This window comes from Bos indicus, chromosome 20, assembly GCF_029378745.1.
Source record: "Bos indicus isolate NIAB-ARS_2022 breed Sahiwal x Tharparkar chromosome 20, NIAB-ARS_B.indTharparkar_mat_pri_1.0, whole genome shotgun sequence".
NCBI lineage: Eukaryota > Metazoa > Chordata > Mammalia > Artiodactyla > Bovidae > Bos > Bos indicus.
Genome location: NC_091779.1, coordinates 13760787 through 13773478, shown reverse-complemented (window position 1 = coordinate 13773478; position 12692 = coordinate 13760787). Strand labels below are relative to the sequence as shown.

Genomic DNA, 12692 nt, shown 5'->3' with positions numbered 1-12692 from the left:
AGTATTGGGAAAAAATGGACAACTTCAATGTCCATCAGTAGGTCAAGAGTTAAGCAAAGTAAGGTACATTCATCCATTTATTAAAAAATAGTCCTGTTCGTTTGCCAGCCACAATGAAAGGTACTGGAAATATAAAAAAGATTAGGAAGTAATAGGAGACAAATTCATATCTATTTAAATAATGTTTATGAAGGATTTAAATAAACTAAGGACATGTTTGTGATATGCCCAGTGAATAAAAGATGAACCTGAAATTGATTACACTTACATCAAACAACATATGCCAACAGGTTATTAGTAACAGCAGTTGCCTGTAAGTGGTAAATTCATGAGTTTATTTTCTCCCTTCTTTATACGTTTCTAAACTTTCAAAGTTTTCTAAAGAAACAAATTTTACAGAGCTATAAAAGACTCCTTCAGAGGTATTAATGTAAACGTTTAGGAACTGTAAACCTGCCGCAATCATGCTAGTTTACCTGTTACAATAATAAACTGCATTATTTGAATCCAATTCTATCGCCTGTGTGTAACAATCCACTGCAGCAGCATAATTTTCTTCTTTCATGTGATTATTGCCTAAAACAAAGTAATCAACAGGCACAGTAAGTGCAAGATACAGGAAAAAATGTAAAGTCTGGAAGATAAATTTTAATCATAAAAAATTACAGTAATACGAAGGACAATAACATGATTTTTCAGTCACACTGGAGATAAATTTTATATAGTACTGTAGAGCTGATTCGGAGAAGGCAATGACAACCCACTCCAGTACTCTTGCCTGGAAAATCCCATGGATGGAGGAGCCTGGTGGGCTGCAGTCCATGGGGTCGGACATGACTGAGCGACTTCACTTTCACTTTTCACTTTCATGCATTGGAGGAGGAAATGGCAACCCACTCCACTGTTCTTGCCTGGAGAATCCCAGGGACAGCGGAGCCTAGTGGGCTGCCGTCTATGGGGTCACACAGAGTCGGACACGACTGAAGGGACTTAGCAGCAGCAGCAGAGCTGATACTCCTTAGCCTTCAATGTGTTTGAATGATTTTGAAGTGCAGAGTCTTTCAAAAATATTAATGTTTGAATATCTTATAAAACCAGACTTCAGTAAATGAGTAAATGCTACAGTAATGATTATCTCTTGGCAAAATCTAATCTCTTCTCACTTTCCTTATCTTCATCTCCCTCTTCCCTTTTAGAGCTGCCCAACCCTCTTCCAGGTGGACCACCCTCTACAATCTCTATCTCAGTCTGGACCTGGTTCTCCATTCCTTCCCTGTCAAAACATATACCTGCTAATGAGCAAGCCCTCCAAACATGCTGTGGGGCCAGAAAAACTAACTGTGTCAATATGTTATTGGCAGATAATATTTTTTTTATGTATCCTTTCCAGAGATAGATTCTTTTTTAAAGAGGATTACGGGAGATTAATTTCTAGAAAGACAGCATTTCAGATACCACAGCTAAACCCACAGGATACTGATCTTCAGGAAGGGCATCTGCAGATACATCTGGCAACAATTTAGCTGCGTTAACAACTGCTCAGCAAAATAAGGGATTACCTGTGGCTATCTTCTGTACTCCATTAAACAGAAAAAAAGCGGTATGCTCACTTATAATAACCAATGCTCAAAAATGGAAATTTTTAAAACACTGGGATTAGAAGGAACGATTTATATAACAAAAGCCTCTATTATTTCTTCCAGTTATCTCTAAACTAGAAGCTCTCCTATTAGCCTTTTTTTTTTAACAGATCATTACATACTTAATGGGAGAAGAATGTAAATTTGCAGAGAACAGGAAGATTAAAGGAAAGACATCTAAAATCATACAAAAGTTACTGCAAATTTAGAAGCGGAAATGGATATAAAGAATGATTGCTAAATGGATATAAAGTGATTTCTACCTGATTTCTCTTCGGGATGAGAAAAATGTTCTTTAGTTGTGGTGATGGCTACACAACTCTGTTAATCTACTAGAACCAATGAATTCATACATGTCACAGTGTATCATGTGGTATGTTAATTATAGCTCATTAAAGCTTTTCTTTAAAAGTCAAAAAATTAATTTAAATCCCACCTTCCATAAGAAATGAGTATAAAGCCTCTAAGGAAGAGAAAAGGATTACATAGTTTTCATGATAGTAAGAAATTAACAACATTAGTACTTTAACTACTCAGTACTTAAATAGATTAGCTTGTTCTGTGTAAAAGATTTAAATTTTCTGGGTTTTGTGGATTTTCTTTTGGATCTTTGTGTCTTGGCATGACCTATCTTGGGTTGTATTAAAACCTATAGTATGTCTTTTCCCATAAGCCACATCAAGTGTATAGATACTAAAATGTATCTATATACCTATATAGACAGATAGTGATATTAACGATAAAAAGATTCAAGTCAAAAAATATTCAATATACAAAAACTCAGGACACAGATATTTGTGAAGATACCTATAACTAGGCACTGCACAGCACACTTAGACACAGTACTCTCCTGTCTCCTTTATTCCTCAAGACAGCCCTTTGAGATACGTCTTTACTTCTATAACAAGGCAGGGAATGACAGCAATGAACACTTACTGGTTTTGTCTGATCTTTTTGCAGCTTTTCAGAAGCAAAGCACACAAAAATATTTGAAAACAACCTTCTGGGAAGGTACTAGCTAGCTAGAAACCTTGATTAACACAGGTAAGTATAACATGCAGCCTGGAATAACTATGCTTGACCATCTACCACAGTCATCTGTTTTCACATGAATAGCAAAATCTGTATGACAGCTGCTTTAACTTTAGAGGTAACGTGTCTTAGATGTGACATGTCCTAGGGAAAGCAAAGGATCGGAGCTTTTGGTTAGAGGTGAAACCAGTTAAGTAATTCAGTCCACCCATGCTGCTATGGTAAATAAGCCTCACTCTGCAGCTCCTTCCAACCCTCAACTTACTAACATTCATTCTATCAAAACAAACTCAAGGAAATGCAGCCTCCCAGTGTTCTGCCATGCAGATGGAGTAAATGTGAGGGACAAAAAATAAAACTTCAGTTTGCCATTTAGTACTAGAGCTAAAGCAAGAGAGCTGCAAAAGCAAAATGTTTAGCGAAGCATATAATATTATACATCACCAAGGATTTCACACACTACAAAAGTCTAAGTGGAAGGAAAAAAAATTAGATTAAATTGCTTCAATTAGAATAATATATGAAAATGCATTTGTATCTAGATAGTTTAAATTCAGTCATTGGGGAACACTGTAATTCAAACAGCAATGAGGATCTATTACTTTATTCTATGGGTAATTTATGAAAGTCCTAATTCTAAAATTTTAAGTCACTGTAGTAATAAGATTTCTTAGAGAAAATAAAAAATTGAAAACTGAACACAGCACTTTCTAATGTAATCCAAAGAAGATAATCACACAATAGTGAAATTAAACATAGACAAAGATACAAAGTGTTACTTAGGATTAAAAAAATTATCTGTCTAGGTAAGTAAATCATGGTCACACAGTATCATGGAACACTTATGCAGCCATTAAAAACACTGCTACTGCTACTGCTAAGTCACTTCAGTCGTGTCCGTCTCTGTGTGACCCCATAGACGGCAGCCCACTAGGCTCCCCTGTCCCTAGGATTTTCCAGGCAAGAACACTGGAGTGGGTTGCCATTTCCTTCTCCAATGCATGAAAGTGAAAAGTGAAAGTGAAGTCGCTCAAGTCGTGTCCGACCCTCAGCGACCCCATGGACTGCTGAGGTAGGCACCAGGCTCCTCCATCCATGGGATGTTCCAGGCAGGAGTACTGGAGTGGGTGCCATTGCCTTCTCCGATTAAAAACACTGATTTAGTGTAATTTATAGACCTAATAGAGAGAACCATGCTTGAAAAATGGGAAAAGCATATTCTTTTTCGTATCTACTTTTTAGACACCAACTGATTTTTTAAACAAAAACTCAACTGTCCTATTCAGAGTATGAACTAAAAAAAAAAAAAAAGGCCAGAAAATAAAAACATTTTTGTACAGCTTCTGAACATCACAAATTCCCTAATAACTGTCTGCCCATTGCACAGGGTCTTTTCCGACTCTCATTCCCTGGTGAAGATCAGGACTCTGCCCTATAGCTCCTTACTAGAAATCTTATAGGCCTGACCAGGCTTGCCTCTATAGCTTAACATAACTGACCATGATGGAAAAATTGAACCCAGAGTCTCAATGCTGACTTATTTATAAAAATCAAGTATGCTTCAATAGCTTCCCTTGTGGCTCAGATGGTTAAGAATCTGCCTGCAATGTGGGAAACACTGGTTCAATCCCTGGGTCAGGAAGATCCTCTGGAGAAGGAAGTGGTTACCCACTCCAGTATTCTTGCCTGGAGAATTCCATGGACAAAGGAGCCTGGCAGGCTACAATCCATGGGGTCACAAAGAGTCAAATATGACTGAGGAACTAACACTTTCACGTTGAAGCTTTCTATAGCCACTATTAGAAAATTTAATAACACAGTAATCAAACGTGCTAGCTAATAAACTCTTAAGTGCCATATACATACATTAACACATGTCAAAGAATTCAAAAACACTAAATACAGGAGAGTTAAAAACAATACTGAAAACCATTTTCACGTCTTTTATTTAGCATAAAGAATTTGGGGTCCTAGAGTACACATAGCAAACGCAGGTACAAGAATCACCCCTTAAGTGATTTGTTTTGCAAGTTTTCCTCACAACAGATCTGCTTCTCTTGAAACAAGCCATACTTGTATCGTTCACAAGCTATCTGTATTTCCAGGCTTCTTCCCTATCACATTCACTTCTGTTTCACAAATGCCACAAGGACGTATGACAATCCAGTCTTGGCAGTATAAACCAGAATCTGACCAGTTCATAGTCACTTTCCCTAGCACTGCAGAAACTTTTACTAAATAAATAATTTTTCTATGAAACATTTACCTTCATCTTTCAACTGGTCAGCTTTTCCCATATCTTCAGGCACTGAGTTTGAGAGAGGCAGAATGTCATTCTGCAATTAAATAAAATACAATGCATTTTATTCATAGAGTCATCCCAGAGAACTATAAGTTACAGTAATTATGACTTAACCATTATTTAGTACATCAACTATAATTTCATGTCATGAAATCTATCATCTAACTAACAGTGTTAACAAGAAATAGGGGAAAACTCCCCTCACATATGTTTATTAGAAAAATGAATATGTGGAATTTTTCCAGAAAAAAAGTGAACAACTATGAATTAATTTTTTTACTTGCTTTCACTATATCTAGAAATCCTACTTCATGAACAAAGAATGGAATTGATATACAAAGAATAGTAATAAAAATATGTTCAAGGGATTGTTTAGTGAAAATTCAGAAACATAGTGCTAATATTCTAAGAGAAAACCTACTAAATCAAATTCACAGGTACCAATAAAACATTTATAATATGATCCTGTTATTTAAATATATACACAAATATTCATACACATGCTGGCTGAAAATCAAACAACAGTAAGGTACACACAAAAAGTTAACAGTAGGAATATTTGGAAGTAAGATTTTTCAGTCTCTTCTTTACATCATTCCATACTGTTTAAACTTTTTAAAACAATGGTCATAAAATCCTCATAAGATAAAAAACAGTATAAGATTCCTGCTTATAGCACCTACTATCATCCTCAAACCTCTTTTGCAATAATAACGTTCAAACCAAAGTGCTTATGAAAACTAAATAAAAATTTAGAAATGTCTTGAGTGGTAATGGAAACACAATGTATTTTTCCATTTTTGAAAGATTCTTTTTAAATTGTGTTGTTTTTAAACTTGACTCTGAAGTTAATAAATGTTTATAATTTTCAAAAAGGCATAATTTGGAGTCAATATACCTATGATTCATATTTAAAATACATTCACCATTACCTTTGTTTTGACTAAAATGGCAATAAACTTAACACTAGAAATATACTTTGTTAATTATACACAAATCTTCACAGGTACAAAATCACTATAAGGTATATAAGTTGTTCTTATTTTTTTTAATCTTTATCAATCAGTTTTTCTAAGTAAAGTTTTAACATAAAAAAGTACAGAATCAAATAGGAACATTAATAAGTAGAGATCACTACTTAAAATTGACTGTTTCAGCTCCTCAGGATGTAAGTGTAGTTCAAAGATGCATTGTTGCCCTGCAGTACTTGCTTTTAGAGTTCCTTCCATTTCAGATCTCCTAACAAGCCTAGGCAGTTTATGTGTGAAAAAGTGACTCTGGGGGGTCAAAAAATGGCATATTGAAAAATGGGTTATAGTCCATTCTGTCTTCTAAATCCTTCTGAATGATATTAATGAAATTGCCACAGTTCCACAACTTTGAAAATTAATTCTCATATTCATGAAAACATTTGAGCAGTAAACAATGTGAGGACACGTATTATCTACTTTATATAGAAGGAAAGAATCCATTTAGTATATAAACTTAATTGGGGAGGAAAGCAGTATCCTAAAAATAAACTGTCCAACATAACAACCAAGTACAATTGGAACCGCAGTGATTTCTCTAATTGTAACAGTCTTGCTGCTGCTTCAAACAAGTTTTAGACTTTCTCTGCCACACCCTGCTAACAGACACCTACACAAGGAAGTCACACCTGTTAATAGGACTGTGAAAGGACTGATACCACAAATAACCCCATGTAGATATACTATGGAGCCGGTTTTAAGAAACTATATATTTAAAATAGTAAGCAACAAATTTTTACAAGTAAATCCAATCAGAAATAGAAAAAAAAAAAAAGCTCTATTCAAACAGAATGTAAAAATCAATCTGAGTTTCCTGGGAAGAAAAATAGTTTTGATCTCTTCAGTACATCTCTTCAGTGATGACAGGAGCAAAAAGAGTGAGCAAATCCAAGCTCTGTCTCAAGCACAAGCCTCTTCTGCACGTTGGAGTAAAGGTCAGCCCTGCCGCTGCCATGCCCAGCCTCTGAAATAGGGCTCCCAGAAGAGGCCGTGAGCCCAGACAGCGAAAGAACCACAGAAACCAAAGAGAAGAAAAGCACCACAGAGACATGCCACTAGCTCCTTACATCTTCTCAGATGATTGGAATTCATCTATTTGATGAATTAATGTGTAACTGTATTATCCTTTTTCCAAGTATAAAAGGAGGAAGCAGCTTACTGCCAAATCACCATTTTCAATGCAACTCTAAGGACCTCTTCCCAGTGAATTCTACAAACAGTGTGTGTGGTATTCTCAGCAATGTCCCTGCCAGGCTGAAGATACCCTGAATGTTTCAGCTCCTCTCCTGAGTTCCTCAATCTGTACTGAAGCTTGAATACACAGTGAGAATACTAAATGAGATTCACGTGGCACCAAAATGTAATGAAAAATTACATGGGAGGTCCTGCTGGGGCCCTAAACTCACCAACCTTAAGGTTTTTCAATCTTTTCATCCATATTTCCTGAAAAGGTCAGAAACCAGAGAGCATGTAAACAGTCCCAGGGAGCAGGGATCGGCATCCTTGGATTTCAGTCTTGGCTTTGCACACTGACCACAGAGCCTTTCCCTGTTTAAAGAGCCCCATTAATGGCCAAATTTGCTAAAAAATCTGTCTCAAAATGATGATGCCTCTTTTATACAGTTTCTTCCTAAACATTAAGATTTTTATTTTTAATTTGTATTTCACATTTTAGGGGAACATTAATTCAGATGTCAGAAATTTAAAAACACCCAAATACTATAAAAGACTTAAGAAGTCAATTAAGATATATCATTAAATATAAAAGAAGGTGAGACGATGAGTAGAGTTACTAACATGAAAATCTAATGCACATTAAAAGTTACATTTTTAGGTCCCAAATCATATCCATGTGGACCAACTATCTTATTTATACCCAGGAAGAAGTTAGTTACCTAAGCCTGGCCCCTCAAATATTAACAATCCAACATAATACTGTAGTCACACTTAGATAATCCCATACTGATGAGAAAAGGATGCACGCTTACCTTACAGAAGGAATTTGTGAACATTTCTGTCAAAGGCTGTGAAACTGCGAGATGTGTGTCTTCTGCACTGATTTTAAAAACTGTCTCCAAACACTGAATTGCAACTTGAAATAAATTTTAATAGTGAAAAAAAATTAGCAATCTAAAAAAAGAAACTTTTTTTTTTTTTTTCTGGTAGAAATCTGCACTCTGCAATCTGTGGTAATTCAGCATTTTGATCACAGAACATAAGGAAAACTAAACGGTTCAGCTGCATAGAGATTTCTGTTTATAGACCAGCTACTGAGGGAAGACAACTTGGCTTCTTTTTCTTCACTTTAAGAAGAATGTTACCTAGAATATAATTTCTCAATATGTGTATTACATCATATTCTTTTTAAAGCAAGTCATTAACAACATATTCCCCATTACCAATATCTTAAATAAAACTTAAAAAAACTATTTTTTAATGTGAAAAATAGAATTCTCAATCTGATTAAAAATAGTAAGAGACATAGTCTCTGGCATGTAGGAACTGCTAAATATTATCCTGATGTACTTACTTAGGTGAAGATAGTTTGGCTTTTAAAAACTCATTCAGGTATGCAAATTTACCAAGCACCTGCTATGTGCAAGGTGCTCTTATAAGGTGGCAGAGATACAACAGTTAGCACAAAAATCACAACCCACATGATGAAGCTTACCCTTAATAGAAGGAGGCGGACAAACACAACTGTTTGTTTTTAAACCACTCTACTGAAGCATGATTGACATATAAGAAAGTGCACATTTTAATGAGCTTGTCCCCTTTACTGGTGTGTTTGTGTGTGTTAAGAACACTTAACACAAGATCTACCCTCTTATCAAATTTTTAAGATTTATTTCTAATTAGAAGATAATTGATTTACAATATTGTGTTGGTTTTTGCCACACAACAACATGAATCAGCCAAAAGCATTCACATGTCCCCTCCCTCTGGAACCTCCCTCCCACCCCCGATCCCAGCCCACCCCCGTATATTGTCACAGAGCACCAGGTTGAGCTCCCTGTGTTATATAGCAACTTTCCACTAGCTGTCTATTTTACATATGGAAATATACATGTTTCAATGCTACTCTCTCAATTTGTCCCACCCTCTCCTTCCTCTGCTGTGTCCACAAGTCTGTTCATGTCTGTCTCTATTCCTGCCCTGCAAATAGATTCATCAGTACCAATTTTCTAGGCTCCATATATATGCAACATTTGTTTTCCTCTTTCTGACTTACTTCACTCTGTACAACAGGGTTCATCCACCTCACTAGAAGTGACTCAAAGTTGTTCCTTTTTATGGCTGACTCTCTTACCAAATTTTAAGTACAATCCAGTTAGCCCTCTGCTGAATAGATCTCCAGAATGTATTTATTTAGTATAGCTGAAACACTGTACCCTTTGACCATTACTTCCCCATTTGCTCATACCCCAGCACTGGCAACCACCACCGTGCCCTCTATTTTTACGCATTTGACTGTTTTAGATTCCACATTAAAGTAAGCACAGTTGTTTTAATAAGTAAATTTGCTGCCAAAATGTTTAGTGTTCAACACTAACACATATTTAGAGAGACATATGGTTTAGTAAAAAAAAAAAGCCACCACAGCCTTGGAACTCAGGACTCTCATCATTATTAATCCAGAAAATAAAAATCTAATAACCTGGGTACAACGATTTATCTCACTTTTACCTCGATTCTCATTTATGAAACAGGAATTATTACATATGGTCCTCCTTTCAGGAATAAATCATAAAAATCTAGAGAGACTCTTTATACAAGTTTGCTCCACTCTTACACCAAACAGTAAGAGTCTGAGACTGATGATGATAAGGACAAGCAAAGAATTCTATTCAATGATACCACATCCCATCTATAAAGCACCTTATACTAAAGCTTCCATATGCCAAACACCTGCCATCACCACTTCTAATTCTTTTGACACATCTATTAGATGAAGGGGAAAAGAACTCCACCTATTAGAAATTAAGATACAGACTAACTAGGATGCCCAGGATCACTGGATTTCATTCATCAGTTCAATTCAGCAAATATTTATTGAGCACCTATCATGTCTCAGGCCCTTTTTATATAACAGTGAACAGAAAAAACTCCTGACCTCTCAGGGCTGTCATTCTACTGGGACATGGAGAAAAAGACTGTAAACAAAAAATGATAAAAAAGTAGAGCAGGGCAAAAAGGATGGGAATGCAGAAGGCAGAGGAGGGAAGCGGGCTCCAGGTTTAATGGAGTGCTCAGCGAAGGCCTCATTCAGAAAAGAGGACCTGGAGATGGGGATATTACCGTTATCCAGGGGAAGAACATGCTAGGCAGAGAAAACAGATGTAACAAAAGTCTTTATTTATTTATTTGATATGGACCATTTTAAAGTCTTTGTTGAATTAGTTACAACATTGCTTCCATTTTATGTTTTGGTTTTTTGGCCCCGAGATATGTGGGGATCCCAGCTTCCAAATCCGGGATCAACCCACACCCCCTGCAGTGGAGGGTAAAGTCTTAACCACTGTACCACCAGAGAAGTCCCTGCAAAAGCCTTTAGGAAAGAGGATTTGGTGCATTCAGAGTGAGAAAGCTAATTTGACTAAAGCCAAGTGAGAAAGAGAAGGAGTCTACAAACTGACATAGATCTGACATAGTCTGTTTTAAAGGATCACTGGTGGCTGCATTAAGAAGAGTCAATGAAGCAGCAAATATAGAAGCAGAGAGACTAGTTAGAGGCCATCACTGTAAATAAGTACTTAGTTCTATCCATAGGTAATATTGGTGGAGGTGGGAAAATGTCAAGATATATTTGGAAGGGACAGCCAACAGGATTTACTGAATAATTAGATGCAGCGTCTAAGAGAGAAGAGTTCACAATGATAAGAAAACTTTTAGCCTAAGCAACTGAAAAGATGGAATTAGGGAACTGAGTTAGGGAAGTTGTGAAATAAAACAGATTTTGGGTGGGAGGAGTTCAGTTTTGGAAATATTCAACTTGAGATGCCTGTTAGACATACAAATGAAGATAGCTAGTAGGCAGCTGGATGTAGAAGCCTGGAGTTCAGAAGAAAGGTCTGGGCTGAGGGTATACATTTGACAGATATCAACATATTAAAAAAGGATACTTAAAGCCAAGAGGCTGAACTATAACACCAGCAAAGTGAGTGCAGATAATGAAGAGAAGAAGATCAAGCACTGGGCCCTGGATATATCCAGGGATCAAACCCAGGTCTCCCGCACTGCAGCCCGATTCTTTACCAGCTGAGCCACCAGGGAAGACCAAGGATACTGGAATGGGTAGCCTATTCCTTCTCCAGGGGATCTTCCCAACCCAGGATCAAACCAGGGTCTCCTGCATTGCAGGCAGATTCTTTACCAGCTGAGCTACCAGTATATTCCATATACTGGTATACTAGTATATTCCAGGTCAGGGGAAAGAAGAAGAATCAGCAAAGGAGACAGAAAAAGAGCATACAATGAGATCAGAAGAACACCAAGAAGAGTATGAGGTATCCTGGAAGCCAAGAGAATAAAGCATAAGGAGGGAGAGGGAATGAGGGAGCCATCATCAATTTTATCAGAGACTGCTAAGGGAGATGAAGACTGAAAACTGACCACTTGAACTACATACCACAGAAATCACTGACGACATTGATGAGAACCGTATGAGTGGACAGATGGAGGCAAAGGCCTATCTGAGGTGAGTTTAAGAAAGGACAGGAGAGGAACTGCAGAAAGCAAGTACAGACAATTCTTTCAAAAATTTTCCAGCAAAAGGGAGACAAAAAACGTAGGCACTAGTTCAGTGGGGAAAGGGGTGGGCAGTAGTATGCCAAGAGTAATTAGTTACTGGTTTTGATTTTTTAAGAAGGGAGAAAGTTTATATTCTGATGGAAATGATCTAGAAGAGACTGAAAATTTGCTCATGTAAGTCAAGGAGGGTAAAATAACTACAGTGAGAGCCTGGAGTGGGACAGACAGGATGAGATCAGGTCTGCAGGTAGAGGGGTTTCATTTAGAAAGGACAATGGATAGTTCGTCTGTGGTGTCCTGGGCTTCTGTGACAGAAGGTCTGGAGATTGGGACGTTCAAGATCAAGATGCCAGGAGATTCGATGTCTGGTGAGGACCTGCTTCCTGCTTCACAGACAGCACCTTCTTCCTTTGCCCTTACATGGTAGAAAGAGTGAGGGAATTCTCTGGCGGCACTAACCCCAGTCACGAGGAGCCCACTTAATACCATCACACTGGGCATTAGGTCTCAACACAAATATTTACTCCACAGTATATGGTAATAGGCAGACAGAGTATGTGTGTATCAATGGGGGTGGCAGGTAGACGGAGCAGAGGGAGTCTATGGAATGTTCTTATTACTTCAATTTCTTGATGGAATAAGAAGCAAGGACATCAACAAAAAATGAGTACAAGGGAGAAGATTTGCAGTTTTGAGAAGGCATGAAAAAGTGTTAAAGTGGTCATCTAGGAGAGCACAAATGTGAATGCACTTGGAACAGAGGGCAGCATTAAAGGTTCACTTGAGGCTTGTGGTCATGAATTCAAAGTAGGACTAGTCAGTAAGGTTGTGCGTCATCCCATCTATACACAGTCACAGAGATAGGGGCATGGAGTAGGTGGAGGGTTGGATTTAAACAAGGTAGGGTTTTGCAAGAAAGGGAACCATATACACCAGCGT

At 37.3% G+C, this 12692-nt stretch overlaps 1 protein-coding gene across 2 annotated transcripts in view; it reads right to left on the bottom strand.

Moving 5' to 3' along the window:
* SGTB (small glutamine rich tetratricopeptide repeat co-chaperone beta) overlaps positions 1 to 12692 on the bottom strand; it is a 47945-nt gene that overhangs the window by 30799 nt on the left and 4454 nt on the right. For both annotated transcript variants that reach the window (XM_070774619.1, XM_019982822.2), the window contains exons 3-5: positions 7991 to 8094; positions 4939 to 5008; positions 477 to 576 (exon numbers count right to left, since the gene is read on the bottom strand). In XM_070774619.1, the coding sequence (XP_070630720.1) occupies positions 477 to 576; positions 4939 to 5008; positions 7991 to 8094 (274 nt within the window). The remainder of the gene's footprint in view (positions 1 to 476; positions 577 to 4938; positions 5009 to 7990; positions 8095 to 12692) is intronic.